Source organism: Oculina patagonica, chromosome 8, assembly GCF_052425735.1.
Source record: "Oculina patagonica isolate OP01 chromosome 8, crgOcupat, whole genome shotgun sequence".
Lineage (NCBI taxonomy): Eukaryota > Metazoa > Cnidaria > Anthozoa > Scleractinia > Oculinidae > Oculina > Oculina patagonica.
Window position 1 is genome coordinate 32,679,565 of NC_135765.1, and position 23,808 is coordinate 32,703,372.

The window sequence follows — 23,808 nt, forward strand, 5'->3', positions numbered from 1 at the left end:
CATACGAGCGAACGTTTTAGCTATAACAGCCGACACACGGCGTCTGCCAATCTCTGCTCGACACACGAGCGACGGAACGTTTTAGCTATTACAGCCGACACACGGCGTCTGCCAATCTCTGCTCGACACACGAGCGACGGAACGTTTTAGCTATTACAGCCGACAAACGGCAGCTGCCAATTTCTGCTCGACACACGAGCGAACGTAAGCTACTACAGCCAACACACGGCGTCTGCCAATCTCTGCTCGACACACGAGCGAACGTAAACTACTAAAGCCGTAATAAACGGGGTCCGCTAATAAATTGCCATAAACAGAACTAGATATAAAGCACACTACGCGATAAACAAACGAGATAGCAAGCGAAAAGAAAGCAAATAAATGTTTTAAAATACCGAGTAATTGTTGTGTACGTTGTCCCGCTTCCCCGGAATGCTGTGGAACTGGAAAAGCGGCAGAGGCTGGATATAAGCTGAAAAAAAGTGTAAGTCCTGTAGTTTTTATAGCAGCAGCAGGGTAGGTACAGCCATTTACTTGCTTGGGCTTCGGCGACGTACGGCGAGAGTATAAGAAAATTCGTCCGGACTTCCCGGCTTGCGTATCTCTTTCGAAATGTCCCGAAACTAAGCAAAGAGATCTTTAAATACCGCGATTGTGCACATGCTGATTAGGCATTACATAATACAACTATCTATAAACAAACAGGGTTATGTAATCCACGCACTTGTGAATTCCGCGTCATAATTATGAATGAGAATAGATATTCAAAATGTAGTGAATTAAAGCTTTACAAGACAGCACTCCAACAAGAAATTTGGCTAATGAATATATTAATGAGCAAGGGTCCTGCGCGACCTTGAGGTCGCGGGGGATACCAACAGCATGAATAAATTCATGAAGGGAAATTTTTGCTTGACCTGCATCTTTTAAAACGCTTATTTCTCAGCTATTATGGGTGCGATTAAGCTCAAATTTTACAGAGACATAAAGAAATGACGAAAGATTGTGAATGTCATCTTTTATTTGGTAGATTGCATTTAACGGCGATGTTATAGCCTCGTTAGGGCCAAATTGGGAAAAACATGATTTTGTGGCAGAGTTTGCGGAACGAGTAGGAGACAGCACACTGTGATCTTGTCAAAAACTTATCAGTCAATACCTCTAGAGTGTCATAACAGAAGCGGATTTTTTAAGGTATGGCGGTTTAAGTGCGCAAATTTGAATTTAATGTCTTCTACCTCTTTCTAAGTGCGCTCTTTTAAAATTCCGCTTCTGTTATGACACACTACAGTATTCATAGTTTACCTATCTGCAGTGGCAAGTTATGAAATTCTGTATCCGTGCTGTATTCTCTGCCACAAAATTGTCGGAAAAGTCCAAACTTTGAGATTTCCGAAGGTGTCCCGACCTAAATACGATCATTTTGCCAAGGAGAGATGTAATTATGGTAATATATTCCACGCTTTTATGGTGAGAACAATGCGTTTTTAAAAAGGACACGATTGTTTATGCCGAATATTTTTGTGATTACTCTGAGTTGCAGAAATATTCAAATTTAAATAAAAATAAGCTCGAAGATTTCTTACAATCTATATGAACGTACATCGCTAAGTGTTGTTTTAAATTGGTTAAAATATCAAAGAAACAGGGATTTTTTACAAATCACGCGCACGCGCCCATATTTTTGTCCAGTCATAAATATCTCGTAAAGTTGTCGATGTCAGTCGTTGTACTTCGTGCATACGCTTTAAATAAATGCATAATGATGAGCCTAAGGCGTCCCCCGCGACCTTAACTGTAATATTCAACTTGTCGAAAACTTTGGCTGTGGTTTGAAAACACATTTCACAGCACGTGCCTCGTGTGCACTATGACCTTTGGTAATGGTATGAGAGTGGTGTGATGGTGGTGTGATCGGCTATGTGTGGGGGCGGGAACCAAACTCTTTTGCAATGCAAGCGGGAAAAAGTGAATTAAAATGCAAACAAATTTTACAAACGTCCACGAAACAAGAGATTTTGTAAAATTTCTTTCAAATCTGATGGAATTTTAGGTCACAGACAAAATACGGATCAATTTGTTTCAGAAAAGGCAAAATTAGAATGTCGGGCGGGCCGAAACGGTCACGTAAAGTATTGCGTGATTGAGGAGTCAGACAACAAGCTCATTTACAAAAACTGTTTTAATTTTCCAAATAAATTTACATTTTGTAGTTGTATATGATTCTTATAATTTCAAAGTTACTTTTCTTTACGTAAAACAAAATCAATAACGTGGAAATGATAGTTTTCGATTTTAACTGTATCGCAAGTTGCATAATCATGATCTTATTTATGTATTTGACTATTCTTTATTTATAATGTTCAGTACGTAGCACTGTATTAAATCACACTCTGCTTCGCTGAAATCTTCACCAAAACTTAAGAATTATATTTAAAATTAACAGTCTATGCATGTAGTTAGCCAAGGTCCACTTTTTTTAGTTCACATGTCGAGGCAGCGTCAGAAATTGAAATCAGTTTCAAATGTTACGAGTTTCGATTCGCTCGATGCAACCATCGAACACTTAATCACTCAGCGATTTTCGCTGGGAATTGGAAACAAAAAACGTCGTTGTTGTCTGGGAGTTTGAAGTCCATCTGTGCAACGAGCTCTGTATCAGGAAATACTTTCTGTATGGCCAGGGTAATGATCAAGGTGTATTCTTGCCCAGCTTTCAGGGGACACTTAAGATTGTGGCCTGTGCAAGCTTTTGGCTGAGGCAACGGAAATTTCACACGGAATCCTCCAATAATCCCGTAAGTCTCCAGGGTTCCATTCGTGACTGTAACGGACGGAGTAAACTTGATTTTAGCAGTAACATTGGTTCCTTTGTGGAAAACGCACGGTAGTTCTGGACAAGGATTGATATCCACCGAGGACAGCTTTCCGTACTCCTTAACGTCCTTACAGGGTTTGTATTCGACAGGGACTGTCAAAGCGCTAGAAAACGCCAAGAGACTTAAGAACAGGATGACTGTTGCTTTGTAAACGGCCATGTTGCCCGTCTTTTTGCACGTCTGAACAGCTTGCTGTCCGAGGGCAATATGAATGTTCTTCAGGCGTAATTTAAAAATGTACAAAGTCCTTGCGTGATATCCCGTTACCAGTTTGCTGCTATGCATAATGCCATATAAGGCAAGGAGGAAGTGAAAACGACTGACGAGTAAACCACTGCACTATATGATTGTTACACAACGTACCGTATCAAAGGTCCTGTTCACACTTATTCGGATAAAATGTTTTTCGTCCACACCATCGTTTTCGTATCGTTTTCAATAATTTCGCCGTCCACACTAATCCGGATAAATCTCAAAACGAAACGCGGCATCGACCCCAGATCAATAGTAGAGCATGCGTATATTACTCGAGCACCCACTACAGACCTACATGTATCTAAATTCAAATTAGGGAGTTTAAGGTTTTTGTCGACGCTGGGGATAGCTTTTAGCCGGCGTTTTCCATTTTAACTTCAAGTGGAAGATATTTTCTTTGCTGCGGTTGATGATTGTATTCCAAAATACAGACAAAAGAAAATCACAGCGCCCTGGATAACCAAGGATCTCATCAAACTCAGTCGGAAGAAAAAGAACCTGTACAAAAGAGCAAAAAAGTCGAGGACCTCATGGTCCTCCTTTTCAAATATTATTTGTATTCTGTATTTGAATAAAGTATTATTATTATTCAAATTTCTCCACACTGCAGACGGTTTACGAAAGCTCCGTTTTCGGTGACTAAAAACGTCGTTCTAGTGTGGACGATTTGCCAAACCGAAGGAAAAAAAGATGCGTTTTCAAATTTTTTCGGATTACCCCACGGCCTAAATGGCCCTCGCCAAGGTCAACCTGGAAGTGAGCGCGTGAGGTTTGATACAGCAAGGTGCAGCGTTGCGATTCAAAGGGAAAAACTTTTTTGAGCAGGGTAAAGTGTACTTTCGTGATCTGTGAAAAATTGGCGCGCATAACTCAGCAAGGTTTACTGACAGAGTCTATAATTAAAAATATCAAAGATGAGTAAACGAAGGCAAACGAGCTTAGTTGTATTCTGTAGAAGTGCATCCTCAGCCTTCTGTAAGACTTATCCCTGAAGTCATGTGAAAAAAATAATAAAACCGTCGTACAGTAAAAAAAAGTTTCCTCAGCGCGCGCGCTCGATGCATGATGCATTTCAGTCATCAGTACTGACTCTCGAGGGGGTGGCCAATTTCTCCTATCATCATTATCATCATCATCATCATCATCATCATCATCATGCCCATTATTTATATACGATAAATTTTAAAAAGCACAATGCTTGGGGGTGATGTACTATTAACCACCCAAACTGAACCATATTTCAGCATTGCCACAAAACTTTATTTTATATTAAGCTAAAACCGTCCTTTCCGCCATACAGCGCCGAAGATTATCGCTGGGTACGAGGTTGGAAATTCACGAGGACGGCTAAAGCGCTAGCCGTGAGAATATTGTGTGGGCGCGTATATTAATTCAGTAGATCGCGGGCTATATTTACCTTTTAACAAATGTAGATAATTTATGCGCAACAAACCGGGAGACGACACTTTCGCTCGTTAAATGTTTCAAAAGCGGTACAATTATATCTCTCAGAAGCATATGCTTCTGTATCTCTACACTTCAACTAAAGAAGATAAAACCTTACAGATTCTTAGCGTTTAAAGTGGAATTTAGAATTTCCACCGAGCCATCGACATCACTTGATTATTTTAATTGTTGGTGTATTTCGCCCAGTATTTAATTTATAAGTGTTCTGTTTAAATGTTTAGTTTCCTTTAAAAGTGTAATACTACTTTTAGTACTGTATTAATTATTCAATTACTATTAATCCATTGTAAAAAAAAAGAAAAAAATACGAGCCGCGTAAAATTGCCCTGGTGCGAATTGAAGCGGTTCTCGAACGAGTGTTCATTTTGTAGGACATAATCCGCTCGAATTTCAAGTGACTACTCTCAAAACTTAAATTTTTTTTTGAGAAATTACTTGTAGAAAATCTTCATGCTAGGGAAAATGGCGATTTGGACAACTTGTACATGAACAATATATCATTCACAGCGCATTGAAGGCAACGGAAATGAACCAACGATCAATAATCCTTGAAAAGACGAACCTCCCAACCGACTAATGACACCCCAAGCACGGAAGGTTTTGTCGGAATAAACAGAACTCATTTTTAAATATTTTACTTCATGGTATTCCTATGTAACTTGTATTTTTCAGTAGCAACAAAAACTGTCAAGTAAGCCCTTGCAGTGCAGTGCAAATTCTATCAACGACAGTGGTTAGAAAGTCATGGCAGCTGTCTCGTTTGTTTTGGACTGTTCTTCATTAGCAAGAATAAAGAACACCATGGTCTCAATACAGCTGGTCAAGTGTTAGGTGTCCAGCAAAGACGCGTTTTTATCGCGGAAAAGATTGTTTAATCTTTTTGGCAAGCTTCAATGTTTGTTTGCGTTTACAACGTGATCGATTTTGCCAAGTTAATTACGGCTCGAACATGTACAAATGTTCAAGTGTAGTTAGTTGAATACAAGATCATTTGTGCTTTTTAATTTTCCATTCAATGATAGAACAACAGATGATTTAATTAAGCATTAAATGTAAACTTCCACGAGCGCAAGCTTTTAATTTATACAAAATTTCCATTTCTCCTACGTAATACACTTTTTTTTATACAAATTTGCCGACCCCGTGGGCTTCTCTAAGATGACCAGAAGCACCACTCTCGTTCAAAAGAAATCATTGTGTGCTTTCGCCACATATATACATATGTTTTGCTTTTCACCGCCAATCCGCTTTACGTTTCTCTTCTGTAGGCATGTTATTCGAGAGAACTGATTCAGTAAACGTCTAAATAAACTGGCCACGGTGAAATGCAAATGGAATTTGAGGTTTTGCTCGATCGAAATTTCAATACAGTCGAAACTCTCTCTTAAGGACAACTCCATACTAGTTACGGACAGTTTTCTTGTTCACAGAGAAACCAAAGTTCATATATATAATCTCAATCTCTATAATACGGACACTTTGGCTCTTCACCTATACTGTTCATATTAAAGGTACTGTGTCACGGATTTTTGCCAAATTTAGGCATCAAATTAGGTGAAATATAAAAATAATCTCTTAAAACTGTGAAGGAACATTTCAATAACACAGCAAATACAAAAGAAGGTACGGATGGCCAAAAGTGGCGAAGATTGAAACGGATTGCAAAATGGGTTTTTGAAATATTGTTGGGCTGAACAGTTTTCAAAGTTAGTCTCGTTTGCTTGTAACTTTCAATTGTAACGCCCGGGAGACACATTTGATTCTGCAATGAAGCTATGGTTTTGTCATTTGGATCCACAGGAGTAATCTCTTTGCAAACATTAAATTTCATGGCAAGTATTTGGCAAAACTTGACACAGTCCCTTTAACGAGGTTCACTAAAATGTCATGAGCGCTATTGTAGCACTTGATTCTGGCCGGAATATCTAGATAGGAAATACCAAATATATAGATATTTGATTTACTTTTTGATATATAGATATTGATTTACTCCACACCGATAATAAGTTAACTTATTTGATCGTCTTACAGTGCAACTACTCCAACCAAGGCCACCCAAGCAATTTTTTTTTGCAAATTTACCAATAGTGTTTAAGTGTTAAAACGAAAAATAAGGTCATAAATTTATTGCTTCTGTAGTGTGCAGCTTGCTTAGATTGACAACTTGTTGCAAATCTATTTTTAACGTCTGAGGTTTTCATTTATCAATCTGCACAAAAGTTTGTCATGTGGCCTTGGTTGGAGTAGTCACACAGCACTATGACCTTTGGTAATGGTATGAGAGTGGTGTGATGGTGGTGTGATCGGCTGTGTGGGGACGGGTACCAAACTCTTGCAATGCAAGCGGGAAAAAGTGAATTAAAATGCAAAAAAGAAAACTTTACAGACGTGAACCTACGTCCACGAAACAAGGGATTTTGTAAAATTCGTTCAAATCTGATGGAATTTTAGGTCACAGACAAAATACGGATCAATTTGTTTCAAAAAAGGCAAAATTAGAATGTCGGGCGTGCCGAAACGGTCACGTGAAGTATTGCGTGATTGAGGAGTCAGACAACAAGCTCATTTACAAAAACTGTTTTAATTTTCCAAATAAATTTACATTTTGTAGTTGTATATGATTCTTATAATTCCAAAGTTACTTTTCTTTACGTAAAACAAAATCAATAACGTGGAAATGATAGTTTTCGATTTTAACTGTATCGCAAGTTGCATAATCATGATCTTATTTATGTATTTGACTGTTCTTTATTTATAATGTTCAGTACGTAGCACTGTATTAAATCACACTCTGCTTCGCTGAAATCTTCACCAAAACTTAAGAATTATATTTAAAATTAACAGTCTATGCATGTAGTTAGCCAAGGTCCACTTTTTTTAGTTCACATGTCGAGGCAGCGTCTAGAAATTGAAATCAGTTTCAAATGTTACGAGTTTCCGATTCGCTCGATGCAACCATCGAACACTTTATCACTCAGCGATTTTCGCCGGGAATTGGAAACAAATAACATCGTTGCCGTCTGGGAGTTTGAGGTCCATCTGTGCAACGAGCTCTGTATCAGGAAATACTTTCTGTATGGCCAGGGTAATGATCAAGGTGTATTCTTGCCCAGCTTTCAGGGGACACTTAAGATTGTGGCCTGTGCAAGCTTTTGGCTGAGGCAACGGAAATTTCACACGCGATTCCTCTAATAATCCCGTAAGTCTCCAGGGTTCCATTCGTGACTGTAACGGACGGAGTGAACTTGATTGTAGCAGTAACATTGGTTCCTTTGTGGAAAACGCACGGTAGTTCTGGACAAGGATTGATATCCACCGAGGACAGCTTTCCGTACTCCTTAACGTCCTTACAGGGTTTGTATTCGACAGGGACTGCCAAAGCGCTAGAAAACGCCAAGAGACATAAGAACAGGATGACTGTTGCTTTGTAAACGGCCATGTTGCCCGTCTTTTTGCACGTCTGAACAGCTTGCTGTTCAAGTCAATATGAAGATATTAAAATGTTCTTCAGGTGTATGTAGTGCTTGCGTGACACCCCATGACAGTTTTGCTGCTATGCAAAATGCCATATAAGGCAAGGAGGAAGTGAAAACTGCACTTTTGGTCTTTTGCACTATGATTGTTGGACTTTCTAAAAGTCGTTCGCTTCTCATTTCCGGTTTGGTGGATCAGAGGCCCCGTCCACACTTATCCGAAATTTGAAAACGGAGTTTTCGCCTCGTAAACGGATGGATAAAATGTTTTCCGTTCACACCATCGTTTTCGTATCATTTTCAATAATTTCACCGTCCACACTAATCCGGATAAGTTTAAAAACGAAATTGCGGCATCTACCCCCTTATGCATGCGTATATTACTCGAGCACGCACTAGATAAAAATTCAAATAAGGGGGCCGGGGTTTAAGGTTTTTGTCGACGCCGGGGAAAGCTTTTAACCGGCGTTTTCAAATTTCTCCTTTCTGGACTGAGACCACTACGAAAACCTCCGTTTTCGGTGACAGAAAACGCCGTTTTAGTGTGGACGATTTGCCAAACCGGAGAAAAAAAATTTAAAGATGCGTTTTCAAATTTTTCCGGATTACCCCGGGACCTAGATGGCGCTCGCCAAGGTCAACCTGGAAGTGCGCGTGATAGTCAGGTGCCCAGGAGTCCAAAATGTGACACCCACGGGCATTTTTGTCTGATTTTTGGCAACATAGCCATTTGTACTAAATCGAGTACGCTGATTTCGAAAATCAATGTTGCCAAGCTTAATTCTTGCGTTAAGATGATGTTTTGATGCATTTAATTATGACGTCATGGTCCAAATAAGGAATTTTCTTTCCTTTAGCTATTTTAAGGTCGCGGGGGACACCTTAGGCTCATCATTATGCGTTTATTTAAAGCGTATGCACGAAGTACAACGACTGACATCGAGAAGTTTACGAGATATTTATGACTGGACAAAAATATGGGCGCGTGCGCGTGATTTGTAAAAAATCCCTGTTTCTTTGATATTTTAACCAATTTAAAACAACACTTAGCGATATACGTTTATATAGATTGTAGGAAGTCTTTGAGCTTATTTTCATTTAAATTTGAATATTTCTGCAACTCAGTAATCACAAAAATATTCGGCATAAACAATCGTGTCCTTTTTAAAAACGCTTTGTTCTCGCCATAAAAGCGTGGAATATAATTACCATAATTACATCTCTCTTTGGCAAAATGATCGTATTTAGTTCGGGACACCTTCGGAAATCTCAAAGTTTGGACTTTTCCGACAATTTTGTGGCAGAGAATACAGCACGGATACAGAACTTCAAGACTTGCCACTGCAGATAGGTAAACTATGAATTCTGTAGTGTGTCATAACAGAAGCGGAATTTTAAAAGAGCGCTTTTAGAAAGAGGTAGAAGACATTAAATTCAAATTCGCGCACTTAAACAGCCATAACCTGCAGGCAAACTTTAAATTAAAAAATCCGCTTCTGTTATGACACTCTAGAAGTACTGACTGATTAGTTTTTGACAAGATCACAGTGTGCTGTCTTCTACTCGTTCCGCAAACTCTGCCACAAAATCACGTTTTTCCCAATTTGGCACTAACGAGGCTATAACATCGCCGTTAAATGAAATCTGCCAAATAAAAGATGACATTCACAATCTTTCGTCATTTCTTTATGTCTCTGTAAAATTTGAGCTTAATCACACCCATAACAGCTGAGAAATAAGCGTCTTAAAAGATGCAGGTCAAGAAAAATTTCCCTTCAGGAATTTATTCATGCTGTTGGTATCCCCCACGACCTTAAGCATAATTCATCCAGAAGTTCGTTCAAAACATTATTAGTATACTGTAAAATGATTTTAAGAATTTGCCTGATAGTTTTTATACCGTTTCTATGAATATCAAGCCGTCTTGTGGGAATTGACCACGCCCTCTCATAAAAAATCACTTTATCACGGGTATAGTGTTAACATTTTGTTTAAAAATGAATGTAATTCTTGTATTAATAAAAAGTAGTAATTGAATTGCTCCACAAACATCAGCGATGTTTGACATACACCATAACGACTGCTTTTATCCACAAAGAGAGTGGCAAGGAGAGACAGAAGCAAGATAATGAAGCTGATAATTCTGTACATTCCACACAACAAAATCCGGGTTGTTCTTGTCACGGACAAATGAGACATTGCAAAAAATTGTCAAGAAAGATCTCGTGACTCTAGAAATAAAACAAGATCTTTCGATTGGATAGACTCAGCTTGAACGATTCGTGGAATGGAGGCTACTATCTTCAGACAGAGAGGAAGAACGGGAACGGGAAGAAGGGATGGAAGACAAACTTTCGTGACCCTGTTCGCAAGAATAATCCACCTCTATTTGCCAGCCTTTATGAAGTTAAAAGTGCTGCAACTAGCGGCAAAAAGAGAAAGACTTTAAATTTGCATGGAAACCAGAGTATTCTATGTTGTCTAGTCGCGGTGTATGAAGGCAGGCGCGAGATATTCATGCAAGCCATATTGTAGCATCTGAGGTATAATGCCGGTGCCACTGTTTCTCGCAGAAATGAACCCCACAAGTGTGAAACAAGTCAATTTTAGAAGACGTTCTCAGAAGAAAAGGTCAAGTGCCTATCTAGAGTCAGTTTGTTCTTCGATGGCTTCGCCCTGGTGGCAGCATACTAATTATGGTGGCAGCTATTGGCAAACCAAAAAATGCAAATGCTTTCGGTGGGTTTGCGAAATGTTACGTAAACACTGTTTTACGGAAAGGTCCTAGATACCAGAGGATTGATGTGTTACTCGATGGGAGGCACTCCATAAAAGCAACGACAAGAAGTCGACGCTCCGAGAACACGGCGCGGCCTGTGAGCAGAGTCATTGAAGTACGTAAGAGAGGTTCAGTTGCGGCCGATGAAGTGGCGAGCATTTTTGGCACTAGAAGACAACAAAGCGGACTTTGCACGGATTCTCTCAGATGAACTTATCTCGTAGGCACTGACTCTGCAATCGTAGTATATCTGGTGGTTTTTCATACGAAGTGGATTCTGCTCAGATTCTGGCCTAGATGTAGCCTTTTTGAGATCCAACCAAGAGGAAGCCGATACGAAGTTTGTTCGTTATGCAGTCAGTCATAGCGGGCATGTCGACAACATTACAGTTTCCACTCTCCTGGCACATCGATCGCGCTAAGCTCTCGTCAACAGTGTGGATATGGGCAGGAACTTCAGAGAATCTAACGTAAATAACTTTAGAGGATGTCTCAGCAAATCTTCCTAATAACTCGTCAAGTTCATTGTTACCATCTCACACCATCACCGGCTGTAACAACACCTCTTTCATCTGTGGAGAGTTATCACAGAAAAATTTGTTCTTCTCTACTCGGTCGGCGAAGATGTCCTCAAAGCTGACACCACTACCTCCGCAGAAAACGTTTATTTGTTGAATGTATGAAATCCGATCTGACCACTGGCTATATATGTGCCTCTTCGCTATGAATTTAAATAAACGCATGCCATGTGCACTGGGCTGTGTGGATGCACCAAGACCGACGCTAATTGCTATATCAAACTGCGCTAAAGCGCTTTAAAGAAACTTGTTTAAAAAGCAATATTAGTTCAGTGTTTTTAAAAAAGTTCAGAAGATATATTAAAAATATTTACCGATATTGATTAAAAATATTATAGACAGATTTAAACCTGAAAGCAAGGAGCAATGTTATGATCATTTTAAATTCGTTAATTTTACATGCGTTCAACCAAAGTCTTTATCATGAGCCTATAACAGACAAAGTGCATTGTGAAATAAGTTAGATTCAGCAATATACAAGACAATCAATAAAGTTTTATCTCTAACTAAAACAACGATGATATAAATTATTACGACATTAACTATGATGTTATTTTCATTTAGTTTACCACAAAACTTAAACAAAATGCAGAAACAAGGGAAACTCGATATATGAAAATTGTAATGGCGTCATTTTTGATGCTCGCTAGCTCTTAGCTTCAGCGTGGCACGACGACCATATTTTTCTTTCTTATTGCAACTATAGCGAAATATCGCATTTGTTCTTTGACAAAATAACAAAACTACACCCGTGATAAGGTTCCCGCGATATGGTGAATTTTGTTTTAAGAGGGCGTGGTCAATTGTCACTGAAGGGCTTGATTTTCACAGAAACAGCGTAAAAACTCTCAGAAAATTCTTGAAATCATTTTTACAGCACACTAACAATGCTTTAAATGAATTTCTGGATGTATGCTTAAAATAGCTAAAGGAAAGAAAATTCCTTATTTGGACCATGACGTCATAGTTAAATGCATCAAAACATCATCTTAACGTGAGAATTAAGCTTGGCAACATTGATTTTCGAAATTAGCGTACTCGATTTAGTAAAAATAGCAATGTTGCCAAAAATCAGACAAAAATGCCCGTGGGTGTCACATTTTGGACTCCTGGGCACCTGACTATGAGGTTTAATACAGCAAGCTGCAGCGTTGCGATTCAAGGGGAAAACCTTTTTTGAGCAGGGTATAGAGAACGTTCGTGATCTGTGAAAAATTGACGCGCGTATTAAACTCAGCAAGGTTTACAGAGTTTAGACAGTTAAGTAATATTTTGTAGAAGTGCATCTTTTCCGTAAATAATTCCTAGTGTTGCCGCCATCTGGTCCTTAGCTTTCTGTACGACTTATCCCTGAAGACATGTTAAGAGACATTTGAAACCGTCGTACGGTAAAACAAAAACATCAAAAAGCGGAATTCGAGCGTGTGTGGGACAAAGAAATCAAACTTTTAAGCGATAGATTTTTTTTCTTTTATTCGCGAAACGTAGATAATCGTCAATAAAAGTGATCCGTCGAAAAAAAAGTAAGGGTCACCAACCATTTAAGAGAACAAACTGTTGTTCTCTTATGTCGTATGTCTCTTATGTCGTATCTCTCTCGTATGTTTTGCAAGCGCAAAACATACGAGAGTTTCTGTATCATAATTTTTTTTGCAGAGCGAGTCTAAAGGAAAGAGATCAATATACTAGAGACGGATGATCCGTCTGGACGAACTTGCATTTTAATTAAACGAGCATTTTTCAGTTCGTGCGATAATTCGTCTATGTATAAATACGGGCAAACAGACGGATCATCCTTCCAGACCAACTATCTTCATAATTCGTCTTGGCAGACGAATTATGAAGATAGTTGGTCTGGACCGATAATCCGTCTGTTTGCCCGTATTTATACACAGACGAATTATCGCACGAACTGAAAAATGCTCGCCTAATTAAAATGCAAGTTCGTCCGGACGGATCATCCGTCTTTAGTATAAATCGGGCCAATGTGAAACTGCCAAAAGTAGTAAACAGACTTCAAGTTCAATAAGATTTCGCATCGCCATACAGTTTTCATATTTTCAACGGCATTGAAAAAAAAAAAAAACGAATGATAGAATAATTAGTCAAAATAAGCAACGATAATTTTAAAAAGCATTTGTGGCAGTTTCAAGATAAGAACGTCCTTAAAATTCATTTTAACTCCCATTGGAACAAAACTATATTTTATATTGAGCTAAAACCGTCCTTTATCCGCCATACAGCGCCGAAGATATTATCGCTGGGTAGGAGGTTGGAAATTCACGAGGATGGCCAAAGCGCAAGCCGTGAGAATATTGTCAATATTGTGTGGGCGCGTAATTAATTCAGTAGATCGCGGAGCTGTATTTAGCTCTAAACAAATGCAGATAATTTATGCGCAACAAACCGGGAAACGACACTTTCGCTCGTTAAATGTTTCTTAATAGCGGTACAATTATATCTCTCAGAAGAATATGCTTCTGTATCTTTACACTTCAACTGAAGAAAATAAAACCTTACAGATTCTTAGCGTTTAAAATAGAATTTAGAATTTCCACCGAGCCATCGACATCACCTGATTATTTTAATTGTTGGTGTATTTCGCCCAGTAGTTAATTAATAAGTGTTCTGTTTAAATGTTTAGTTTCCTTTAATAGTGTAATACTACTTTTAATACTGTATTAATTATTCAATTAGTAATAATCCATTGTAAAAAAAAAAAGAAAAAAATACAATTGCAAACCGCACAAATTGCCTTGGTGCGTAATGAAGTAGATCTCGATCGAGTGTACATTTCGTAGGACATAATCCGCTCGCATTTCAAGTGACTACTCTCAAAACTTAAAATATTTTTTGATAAATTACTTGTAGACAATCTTCATGCTAGGGAAAATGGCGATTTGGGCAACTTGTATATGAACAATATATCATTCACAACGCATTGAAGGCAACGGAAATGAACGAACGATCAATAATCCTTGAAAAGACAAAACTCCCAACCGACTATAAATGACACCCCAAGCACGGAAGGTTTTGTCGGAATAAACAGAACTCATTTTTAACTATTTTACTTCATGGTATTCCTATGTAACTTGTATTTTTCAGTAGCAACAAAAAGTGTCAAAAAAGCCCTTTCAGTGCAGTGCAAATTCAATGATAGTCAATCTCTCTTTGGTTAGAAAGTAAAGGCAGCTGTCGCGTTTGTTTTGGACCGTTCTTCATTAGCAAGTATAAAGAAACACTATGGTCTCAAAAACAGCTGGTTGGGTGTTAGTCATCCAGCAAGGCATGTACTAAAACCAGGAACACCGGAACACCACGGAACACCAAGAACACCCTGGAACATCGTAATTTTATCAGAATTTTTTTTAGGAATTTGACGGTATTTTAGCGGCATATACTAAAACTCGAAATGAACAATAGCTTTCGACTCCGGTTTGCTTGCGGTTAGTTCCACTCTGGTCTGCTTGCGGTTAGCGTTCACTCAGGTTTGCTTGCGGTTAGCTTTCATTTGTTGGTTAGGTTTAGTTTCGTTAAGCTTCGTTTATTTCGGCAGTTACTAAAACCCGAAATGACAAAACCACCGAAACAAAACGAAACCTAACCAACAAATAAAAGTTAACCGCAAGCAATCCTGCGTGAAAGCTAACCGCAAGCAGACCAGAGTGGAACTAACCGCAAGCAAACCGAAGTGGAACTAACTGCGCGCAAGCAAACCGGAGTGAAAGCTAGCCATTTCGTTTCACTTCGTTTCGGATTTTAGTATATGCCGCTATAAAATACCGTCAAATTCCTAAAAAATTCTGATAAAATTTCAGTGTTCCGTGGTGTTCCGGGATGTTCCGTGGCCATGGTGTTCCGGGGTGTTCCGGATGTTCCGTGGTGTTTCGTAGTGTTCCGTGGAGTTCCAGAGTGTTCCGGTGTTCCGTGGTGTTCCGGTGTTCCTGGTTTTAGTACATGCCGTCCAGCAAGACTTTTTTTTTATCGCGGAAAAGATTGTTCAATTTTTTTGGCATGCTTCAAAATTTGTTTGCGTTTTACAACGTGACCGATTTTGCTAAATTACGGCGAGAATATGTACAAATGTTCAAGTGTAGTTAGTTGAATACAAGATCATTTGTGCTTTTTAATTTTCCATTCAATGATACAACATCAGATGAATTAATTAAGCATTAAATATAAACTTCCACGAGCGCAAGCTTTTAATTTATACAAAATTTCCATTTCTCCTACGTAATACACTTTTTTTTTTACAAATCTGCCGACCCCGTGGGCTTCTCTAAGATGACCAGAAGCACCACTCTCGTTCAAAAGAAATCATTGTGTGCTTTCGCCACATATATACATATGTTTTGCTTTTCACCGCCAATCCGCTTTACGTTTCTCTTCTGTAGGCATGTTATTCGAGAGAACGATTCAGTAAACGTCTAAATAAACTGGCCACGGTGAAATGCAGATGGAATTTGAGGTTTTGCTCGAGGCGAAATTTCAATACAGTCGAACCTCTCCTTAAGGACACCTCCATATGTTACGGACAGTTTTCTTGGTCACAGAGAAACCAAAGTTCATATATATAATCTCAATCTCTATAATACGGACACTTTGGCTCTTCACCTATACTGTTCATATTAAAGGTACTGTGTCACGGATTTTTGCCAAATTTAGGCATCAAATTCGGTGAAATATAAAAATAATCTCTTAAAACAGTGAAAGGACATTTCAATAACACAGCAAATACAAAAGAAGGTAAGGATGGCCAAAAGTGGCGAAGGTTGAAACGGATTGCAAAATGGGTTTTAAAAATATTGTTGGGCTGAACAGTTTTCAAAGTTAGTCTCGTTTGCTTGTAACTTTCAATTGTAACGCCCGTGAGACACAATTGGTTGCAATGAAGCTATGGTTTTGTCATTTTTTTCCACAGGAGTAATCTCTTTGCAAACATTAAATTTCATGGCAAGTATTTGGCAAAACTTGACACAGTCCCTTTAACGAGGTTCACTAAAATGTCATGAGCGCTATTGTAGCACTTGATTCTGGCCGGAATATCTAGATAGGAAATACCAAATATATAGATATTTGATTTACTTTTTTGATATATAGATATTGATTTACTCCACACCGATAATAAGTTAACTTATTTGATCGTCTTACAGTGCAACTACTCCAACCAAGGCCACCCAAGCAATTTTTTTTTGCAAATTTACCAATAGTGTTTTAAGTGTTAAAACGAAAAATAAGGTCATAAATTTATTGCTTCTGTAGTGTGCAGCTTGCTTAGATTGACAACTTGTTGCAAATCTATTTTTAACGTCTGAGGTTTTCATTTATCAATCTGCACAAAAGTTTGCAGGTGGCCTTGGTTGGAGTAGTCACACAGTTACCTTGCAAATTCAGTTAAATAAAGTTTGCATATATCGAGTATCTTAGTCTTTCCACATGTCCGATACTTAGAATTTCTTAAGGCAAAAATGTCGAACAGTGTAGTTCTTAATAAACATGAATTGTTCAACAAAGACATGAGCATGGGACAAACGGAAAAAATCTGAGTCCTCGACGGGAATCGAACCCATGGCCTCCCAGATACCGGTTGGGCGCTCTAACCAACTGATCATGAGCTTCAAGAGACTCGTGGTGAGTGTAGCTCTTGTTACGTCAAGAGAGTTCACTTTACAGTTTCAGTAACTTTCTGAGTGCTTTCCGGAACTCCTGTTTTCGAATGGAGTAGATGATGGGATTGCAGACCATGCTCAACGAGTAAACCCAGTGGATAGTTAAAATGGCTTGTACAGAAGGGACGCCATCTGCTACACGATACATTGCCATGATCCACGTCGGTAGGTAACACAAGACGAATGCTCCAATTATGATCATGACATCTCTAGCTGCTTTGCCTTCTTTAAGCAACTTTGCAAGCCTCATCTGGGTCTTGCCAGGAGGTTGTAGCTGTTTTTGTGTATGGTTTTCGTTTGGCTGGACGCTGTCACCTTGAGGAAGGCACTCGGTGTTTTGAGGTGTGGGATCTTCGGAGTGGTTGTCCTGGAATGGTCCGTGTAAAACGGAGTTCATGACGCAGTTTTCTTTAACGGAATTCACAGGACATGATGGTATTTCAGTGAGGGCTTTTTCGTGATCGGCTATATGGGTCTCAAATTTGGGACTGATTTTCGCTTTCCTTACTGAATGACGCTTCTGGCCCTCTTCTCGAGATGGTCTCTCGCTTTGGGAGCCATTAGCTTCTTCCATTCCATTAGCATCTTCCGTGATGATTTGGTCAAAAGACAATTGCTGGATGAAACCACTTCTTTCTTTCGATGTTTGGACTTCATACTCTGTTCCCCCCTGCGAACAGTTGCAAACTTCCAAGGTTCCGTACCGGCTTTGAAGAGATGATTGGTTGTCTTCAGCACTTAGGTGGACCTGGATGTCCTTTTTTGCCAACGCGTCTTCTCGATCAAATTCCACCACATGGTGCCGAGTGTGTTGTGTTTTCTTCCAATCAAGAGATTTTTTTCCTCTTGAACGTCCACGTCCCACAGTTTTCTTGTTAATCGTGTTTGGGCAGTCCTCCCTAGTCTTAACAGAGTGTCGGTTGTTACGCTTGTTTGTCAGGCTGTATGATCGACTTTGGGCCACACGTGTGCTTCCACTCTCATCACAGACCACCTCTTCCTGGTAAATTGTTTCAATGGCGTCGTCCGGTTCTGACTGGTATGCGGCGTTTTCTTCACCTTGCACTTCAGTGCCGTGATTCAGTGGAATACTACGATGCATCATGTTCCGTATCTGACGCGTGTTTCTAACACGATGTTCACCATTGTCAATTCCTGTTCCTTCTTCTTTTTGCCTTGAGCGTCGTCGGACGCGATCTTCACGCTGGCTTTCTGTGGAGCACTGCTGATGTTGGTGCGGGCCATCTGGCGTCTTGTTCTGGGCTTCGATCAGGCCTTGATTTATTATTTCAACGCTGTTTTGAAGGCGAAGGACAACTTTGAGCACTTTGTAGTTAAGGAAGAAGATGGCTCCAAGTGGCAAAACAAATGTAGCGATGGATAGCGGAATGGTTGTTGGACCGTCCCATTTCTGCTCACATGCGAAAATGTCTGGGTTGTACACATAGGCTCCCCATCCGATGAACGGGCCAAGAGAGATAAGCGCTGGCAGAATCCACAGCATAACCATGTTTAGAGAGGCTCTTTTCATTGTGATGTTGCTGCTGTAGGTTAGAGGTCTTCTGACAATGGCGTTGTATCGTTCGTAAGACACAGCGCACAGGTGGAACACTGTAATGAGATGGAGCACTCTGAAGGCGAAGGCTACGCCATGACACCAAGTTGTACCAAAGATCCATTCTTCCACAGCAGTGGCAACAGCACGATTACCTACCAATACCGCCATTAGCAAATCAGAAAGCGCCAAGCTGGCCAACAGGAGGTATCTCATGTTGTGGAAGTCTCGATACAAAGTTACCACGAGTAAAACGAACAGATTTCCAACGAAAGCCACAACCGCGTTCAGACTGTAGATCACCGCAAACACTATCATCGTGAATTTCACGGTTACCGTGAACAACGTGCTTTACCGTTTTCCGCGATGCCAGCCGACCGTTATATCCGCGATGCCAATCTTAAACGACGATTTTACGTTACCCAACGAATGTTTTTCACACAATGACGACAGTTTTCGCTACGTTGGGCATAAAATTGATGTTTTGATATTGAAATGAAAAAAACAAATGCTAATACTTAGCGGATGCTCGTTTCCTTGTAGTTCACTCAGATCGGAAGGTGGCCAAAGCAAAACTAACACCATTGAGATTATCCGTTCAATAATAAATTTATTTTTGATTATTTGTTCACGTGGTGTCGGAATAATCTATCCACAATGCAACTGAAAAGGCCAAAACAAGATCTCGTTTTTTATGGACTGGAAATCAATGAACGAATCTACAAAAGAACCGATTGGAGGACAAAGAAACGCGTATATAATTCACCTTGGGCTTTTCAGTTTCCGCCTTTTCTGCTCCGGCTAATGACGTCTTCAACGATCTTTTCAAAGGTTTGTTTTGATCTAAATTTGATCTAATGGCAAAGCTTAGTTCTTGAATCCTCACATGAATAAAGCGGGGTAACTGTACTACGTTATTTAACTGCACCAATTGTAAATACAGAATTTTTTTTTTACCGCAGTTTATGGAATAAAAAGTAGTAAGTTTTATGAACTGTACCTTGATCGATATAACAAATGTTTACTGCAAGAAGAGTTTTAACAGATTTTACAGATAGAACAGTGTGCTGATAATTGCGGCTCGAACATTTATTGGATTAATTGTATTTTTGCACTTATGGCTTTATAAACTGCAAAGTTTACTAGTCGAGGACGTTGTTTATATAAATAATTTGTTTATTCAGTTGGTTTAGATCGGCGAGATGTTCTTTCGCTCGAGATACGTTAGTTGTTTTGGGTAACTTTTTATTTTATATATTATTATTATTATTATTATTATTTGGCAGTGGGTTTTGGAGCCTTTTCCTTCCGCCGCCATCTTGTAGTAGGCGTTATAAAAAGAGCAAAAAAAATATCTTGTTGGTCGCTGGTTTTAAACTGTACTCGTTGTGAATTTAGCAATTAATTATGTGTTTTGTGTAAACTATGTAGTTGATTATGGAATTCTGTCTGACGATATGCCGGTAGATAGTAAACCACAAAATTCAAACAATAAATTTCTTGATTCGCCTCTTTCAGAGAAAACAAAATTCATGACAAACTGTTAATTAATTAAACAATATGCAATCCTCTTTTAAAACAAAGAAAACCAAAAATAGAAAAAAAAGAGAATGTGTCTTCATGAATTTACGTGGGTTAAATGACAGATAACACTCTCTTGTTGCCAGTTAATGAAGAGTCTAAAATGAAAACAAACGCACAATAGACTCAACATCTGCCGTTTTCTTCCTACCAAAATTATTTCTTCACTATTGAGGCTTCTACCAATGGTTTTGCCCCGTTTTGCTGCTAGCTGAAAGTGCGAATAAAGTCAAACTATGATCGAGTGATATTTTTTTAAAGTATTTTTTCGTTGACTGTGTATGTTCATTAAACATTTTCGTGCAGTTGTGTTAACACTTATATGATTTTCTAATGAAGACTTACTGGACAATGCTAGAATACAATAGAACCGTATCGTCCCCCTCCGGTCGGGAACTCCCCTATGAAAGAGACGCGGAATAGAGGTGTAAATGACGGATTTTTGTCTCGCTTAGGGTGTTCGGGACAAAACACCAATATTTCTAGCTTTCAAGGTCTCGTTTATAGCCGCGTTGCACGTGAAGAAGTATAGGACGCCGTTATACTGTGTTGGTGGTCTACACCGCTCAGGCCTGCAACATGGTATCTTTTCACGGGATTTTTAGTCTAAACTGTTCTGAAATTAGTGGTAGGCAACTTAGCCCATAAAAAAACATTATCTCTGAACATCTTAATAAAGATATTACCTTAATTTGCGAATAGAAATCAAGTTACGGCTATAAATATCGATTTTTTGAAGAAGCGCGAAAAGAACTTGAAATAGTAAGCCTTACTTTTTTAAGTTTCAGTCCATTTCCATCCGAGCCATTTGCAGCAAAAGATGCTCGTTAACAGTTTCAGTGCTTTAATTTAGCAATTTGTTATAAAAATGGACTATTATTTTCAGGTTTCCTGCGACACAAATATAAATTTTGGCTGTTCAAGAATCTGGTAAAATCCGTGTCATAGTCTGTTAAAAAAAAAGCTGCTTGAGCCACACCTAGATTGGCCTCTTTTAGGGGTTTGATTGAGCATCCCCGTCCCTTGCATATGGGAATCCCCCGGGTTGACTGCTCGTTCGTATTTGGCAATTAATCTACACAATAATATTGTTTGATGTTGTACTGTTTAATCTTGTATTTCGAGAAGCCAAGCGGTGAACAATGCTCTTTTGAAACAAAGAAAAATCGTCGAAAATAAAAAAGGGCAGAGAATGTTTTCATGAATTTGCGTGGGCTAACTCACAGCTAGCGTTTTCTTGGCAGTTAATGAAGTTAAAATGAAAACAAGCGCACAATAGACATACCATCTGCTGTTTTCTTCCACCAAAATTATTTTTTCACCCTTTTGGGGCTTGTGTACCGATGGTTTTACTGCTAAAAGTATGAATAAAGTCAAACTATGATAGAGTGATATATTTTAAATTATTTTTTGTTTAGCTGTGTTCACCAAACATTTTCGTGCTTGTGGACAGCTATTTTCTTTTCCTTTTTTCTGTTTCCTTTTCCTAATGAGGACTTCAGGACAATGCTACACTATAATACAACCGTATCGCTTTTTCATTTACGATGTATTTACACGAAATTAAAGATGTCGGTTGGAAAAAGGCTATTTCGTTTGACTGACCGGAAAATTTTTCAGGATCTACGGAAAATTTGAAATCAAACTTTAGTTTATTCATCCCGTCAGTAGCAGCATGCATCGGACAATGTGTTGTAATATCTCAACAAAATATTTAATTCGGCAACTTGGAAAATACGCATACGCACTGACAACAAAAACTGAACAAAACAATGAATATAAAAATGAATGTAATAAGCAACTTTTCAAACCACCTGGCTATATTCGCCCAAAAATATAAAATGTTGGCATATCCGCTGCAACATACCTGACGACAATAAAGTTTCAACTACAACTATGTAAATTAAAAGCTAACATAACATTTATCTGTTATTTTATTTGTGTTACAGGCGATACCGAACCGGGAAGTGGAACAACGAAAGGAATGATGTCGACCCGTTACAGACCTGACGTTCAAGAACGCACGAACAAAAATTGAAACTCACACGTGCTAGTTGGCCCGGCCGCATGGATCTCAGAGGTGAGACAAGTAGGCCCGTCGCCGCCCACAGTGCGACAGGTAAGACGGGAAGCGGGTGATCAGTTTGTCCGTAGTTCGCACGTGTCGGCCGCAAGCGGCGGCGGGACCGGTTCCCGTGCCGAACAGACTTGCGAATAACAGCGCAGGGACAGCAGCAGAAGGAGGACCGCTCACCGGGCCGCAATCGTTCAGAACGGAACTGAAAATGTTTTTGTCTTTTTTTTCCCCATTGTGAATAAATAATTGTTAAAATTTATGTATACCTGAGACGTTTTTTTTCCGTGTTCGATCGTTGTCACTTCTAGTGGTGTATAGTTGAAGGGAACGGGAGTAGGAGCTCAGTTTCGTTCTCTTTTCCGCTCCATTGTTCTGAGGGCAGTTTGCTGGACTATTTTTATATAGAGTATTTTAACCACAGGAACGGGAAGTGTAGTTGTGTTGCGGTTTTGCGTAGAATAAAATATAGTGCTATTCACTTCTGCTCACAGCGAAGAGGGACGCCAGGACTACCGAGGACTATGGCCTATGTTCGATGTGTTTATGAGTCGTGGGACTAGGGGCAGACCAGGGGGGTACTCGGATAAGTGAGGAAGACCTTGTCGGGTTGGGCGGGGTCTTCGCACGTTACGCGTAGTTCGACCAATCCCTGGACCGCCCTTCCCGGTTTTCCTCCTTTCACCTACTGCCTCTCCTCCGCCCTTCGGGGTGATGTTTCGTTCCCTCCTACTAGTTTTTATTGCAGTTTTTATTAGTTGAGTAAAATGTACGATATATTTATGCGGAGTAGTTGTGGGGTGTTGGTGGGGTGGTACGGATGCGAAGTTGAGACGTTGATCTTCGGTGCGTTGGTTCGAAGAGCCCGCGTTGAGTATCGCAGGGTTGTCGATTTAGTTTTGACTTTTTTGTTTTGCGGTTGACGTTTTGTCCATTTAAAAAAGGGTTTTTTCTCAATTAGCGTTGTATTGTTACTTTGTTCCAACTGTCCCGGTTCGAGTATTCGCACTGTAAGGAAGCTTACAATAGTTAAGACCTTCCCATCTTTGACACTCCAGTACAGCTAGCCCGATGATTTGGCTGAAAAAAATGCGTTAACTAGAGGTGTTTACCATTTGCCGGAATAGACTGGTTAGGATGACCGTTGAATAATGGTAATTGTGTTTTCCCAGAATCAGCAAACCGACCTAAAGAGATAGCGCTTACCATTTATAATTCAGTTTCCGGTTATTTTTTTTCCCTTGTTGGGGGACTGAAAACGGGAGAAATGAACAAATGGTACAGAATTTTCCAACAGTTCGTACCAACGGGACGAAAGGACTATCTCAAAACGTATTCACAATTTTCGAACGGATTTTACGGAAAATTACTGGTTCCATTTTCTTTCCAACCTGAAATTTTTCGGGAGTTTTAGCTAAATGGTAAAATCACCAGTCAAGTATTTATCAGTTAACAGAGACAGATCTAAATGTCGTTAGAATGCATTACTATGGCAACG

The 23,808-nt window shown here is 39.4% G+C and overlaps 2 protein-coding genes and 1 pseudogene across 4 annotated transcripts; all 3 read right to left on the reverse strand.

Moving 5' to 3' along the window:
- Positions 1-2,164: 2,164 nt before the first annotated feature.
- LOC144664450 (NPC intracellular cholesterol transporter 2-like) lies at positions 2,165-3,103 on the reverse strand. The gene has a single exon (XM_078525567.1). It carries the CDS (start codon positions 3,036-3,038, stop codon positions 2,571-2,573), a length of 468 nt encoding a protein of 155 aa, XP_078381693.1. The 5' UTR covers positions 3,039-3,103; the 3' UTR covers positions 2,165-2,570.
- On the reverse strand, positions 2,165-8,115 carry LOC144664451 (NPC intracellular cholesterol transporter 2-like; annotated as a pseudogene). Its single transcript, XR_013572811.1, has 2 exons — positions 7,558-8,115; positions 2,165-2,565 (listed from the first exon to the last, which is right to left on the reverse strand). The product of XR_013572811.1 is annotated as an NPC intracellular cholesterol transporter 2-like (transcript).
- On the reverse strand, positions 5,486-19,281 carry LOC144664449 (uncharacterized). Of its 2 annotated transcripts, none has more exons than XM_078525566.1 (2): positions 15,935-19,281; positions 5,486-5,978 (listed from the first exon to the last, which is right to left on the reverse strand). In XM_078525566.1, exon 1 carries the CDS (start codon positions 18,971-18,973, stop codon positions 17,099-17,101), a length of 1,875 nt encoding a protein of 624 aa, XP_078381692.1. In that variant the 5' UTR covers positions 18,974-19,281; the 3' UTR covers positions 5,486-5,978; positions 15,935-17,098. The 2 variants fall into 2 exon arrangements, with proteins under 2 accessions (XP_078381692.1, XP_078381691.1); XM_078525565.1 differs by lacking the exon at positions 5,486-5,978 and having other exon boundaries at positions 15,463-16,877; positions 16,909-19,281.
- Positions 19,282-23,808: the final 4,527 nt, after the last annotated feature.

Coding starts and splice junctions, on each gene's coding strand:
- LOC144664449 (XM_078525566.1), bottom strand. CDS start 18,973: ATGATAGTGTTTGCGGTGATCTACAGTCTGAACGCGGTTGTGGCTTTC.
- LOC144664450 (XM_078525567.1), bottom strand. CDS start 3,038: ATGGCCGTTTACAAAGCAACAGTCATCCTGTTCTTAAGTCTCTTGGCG.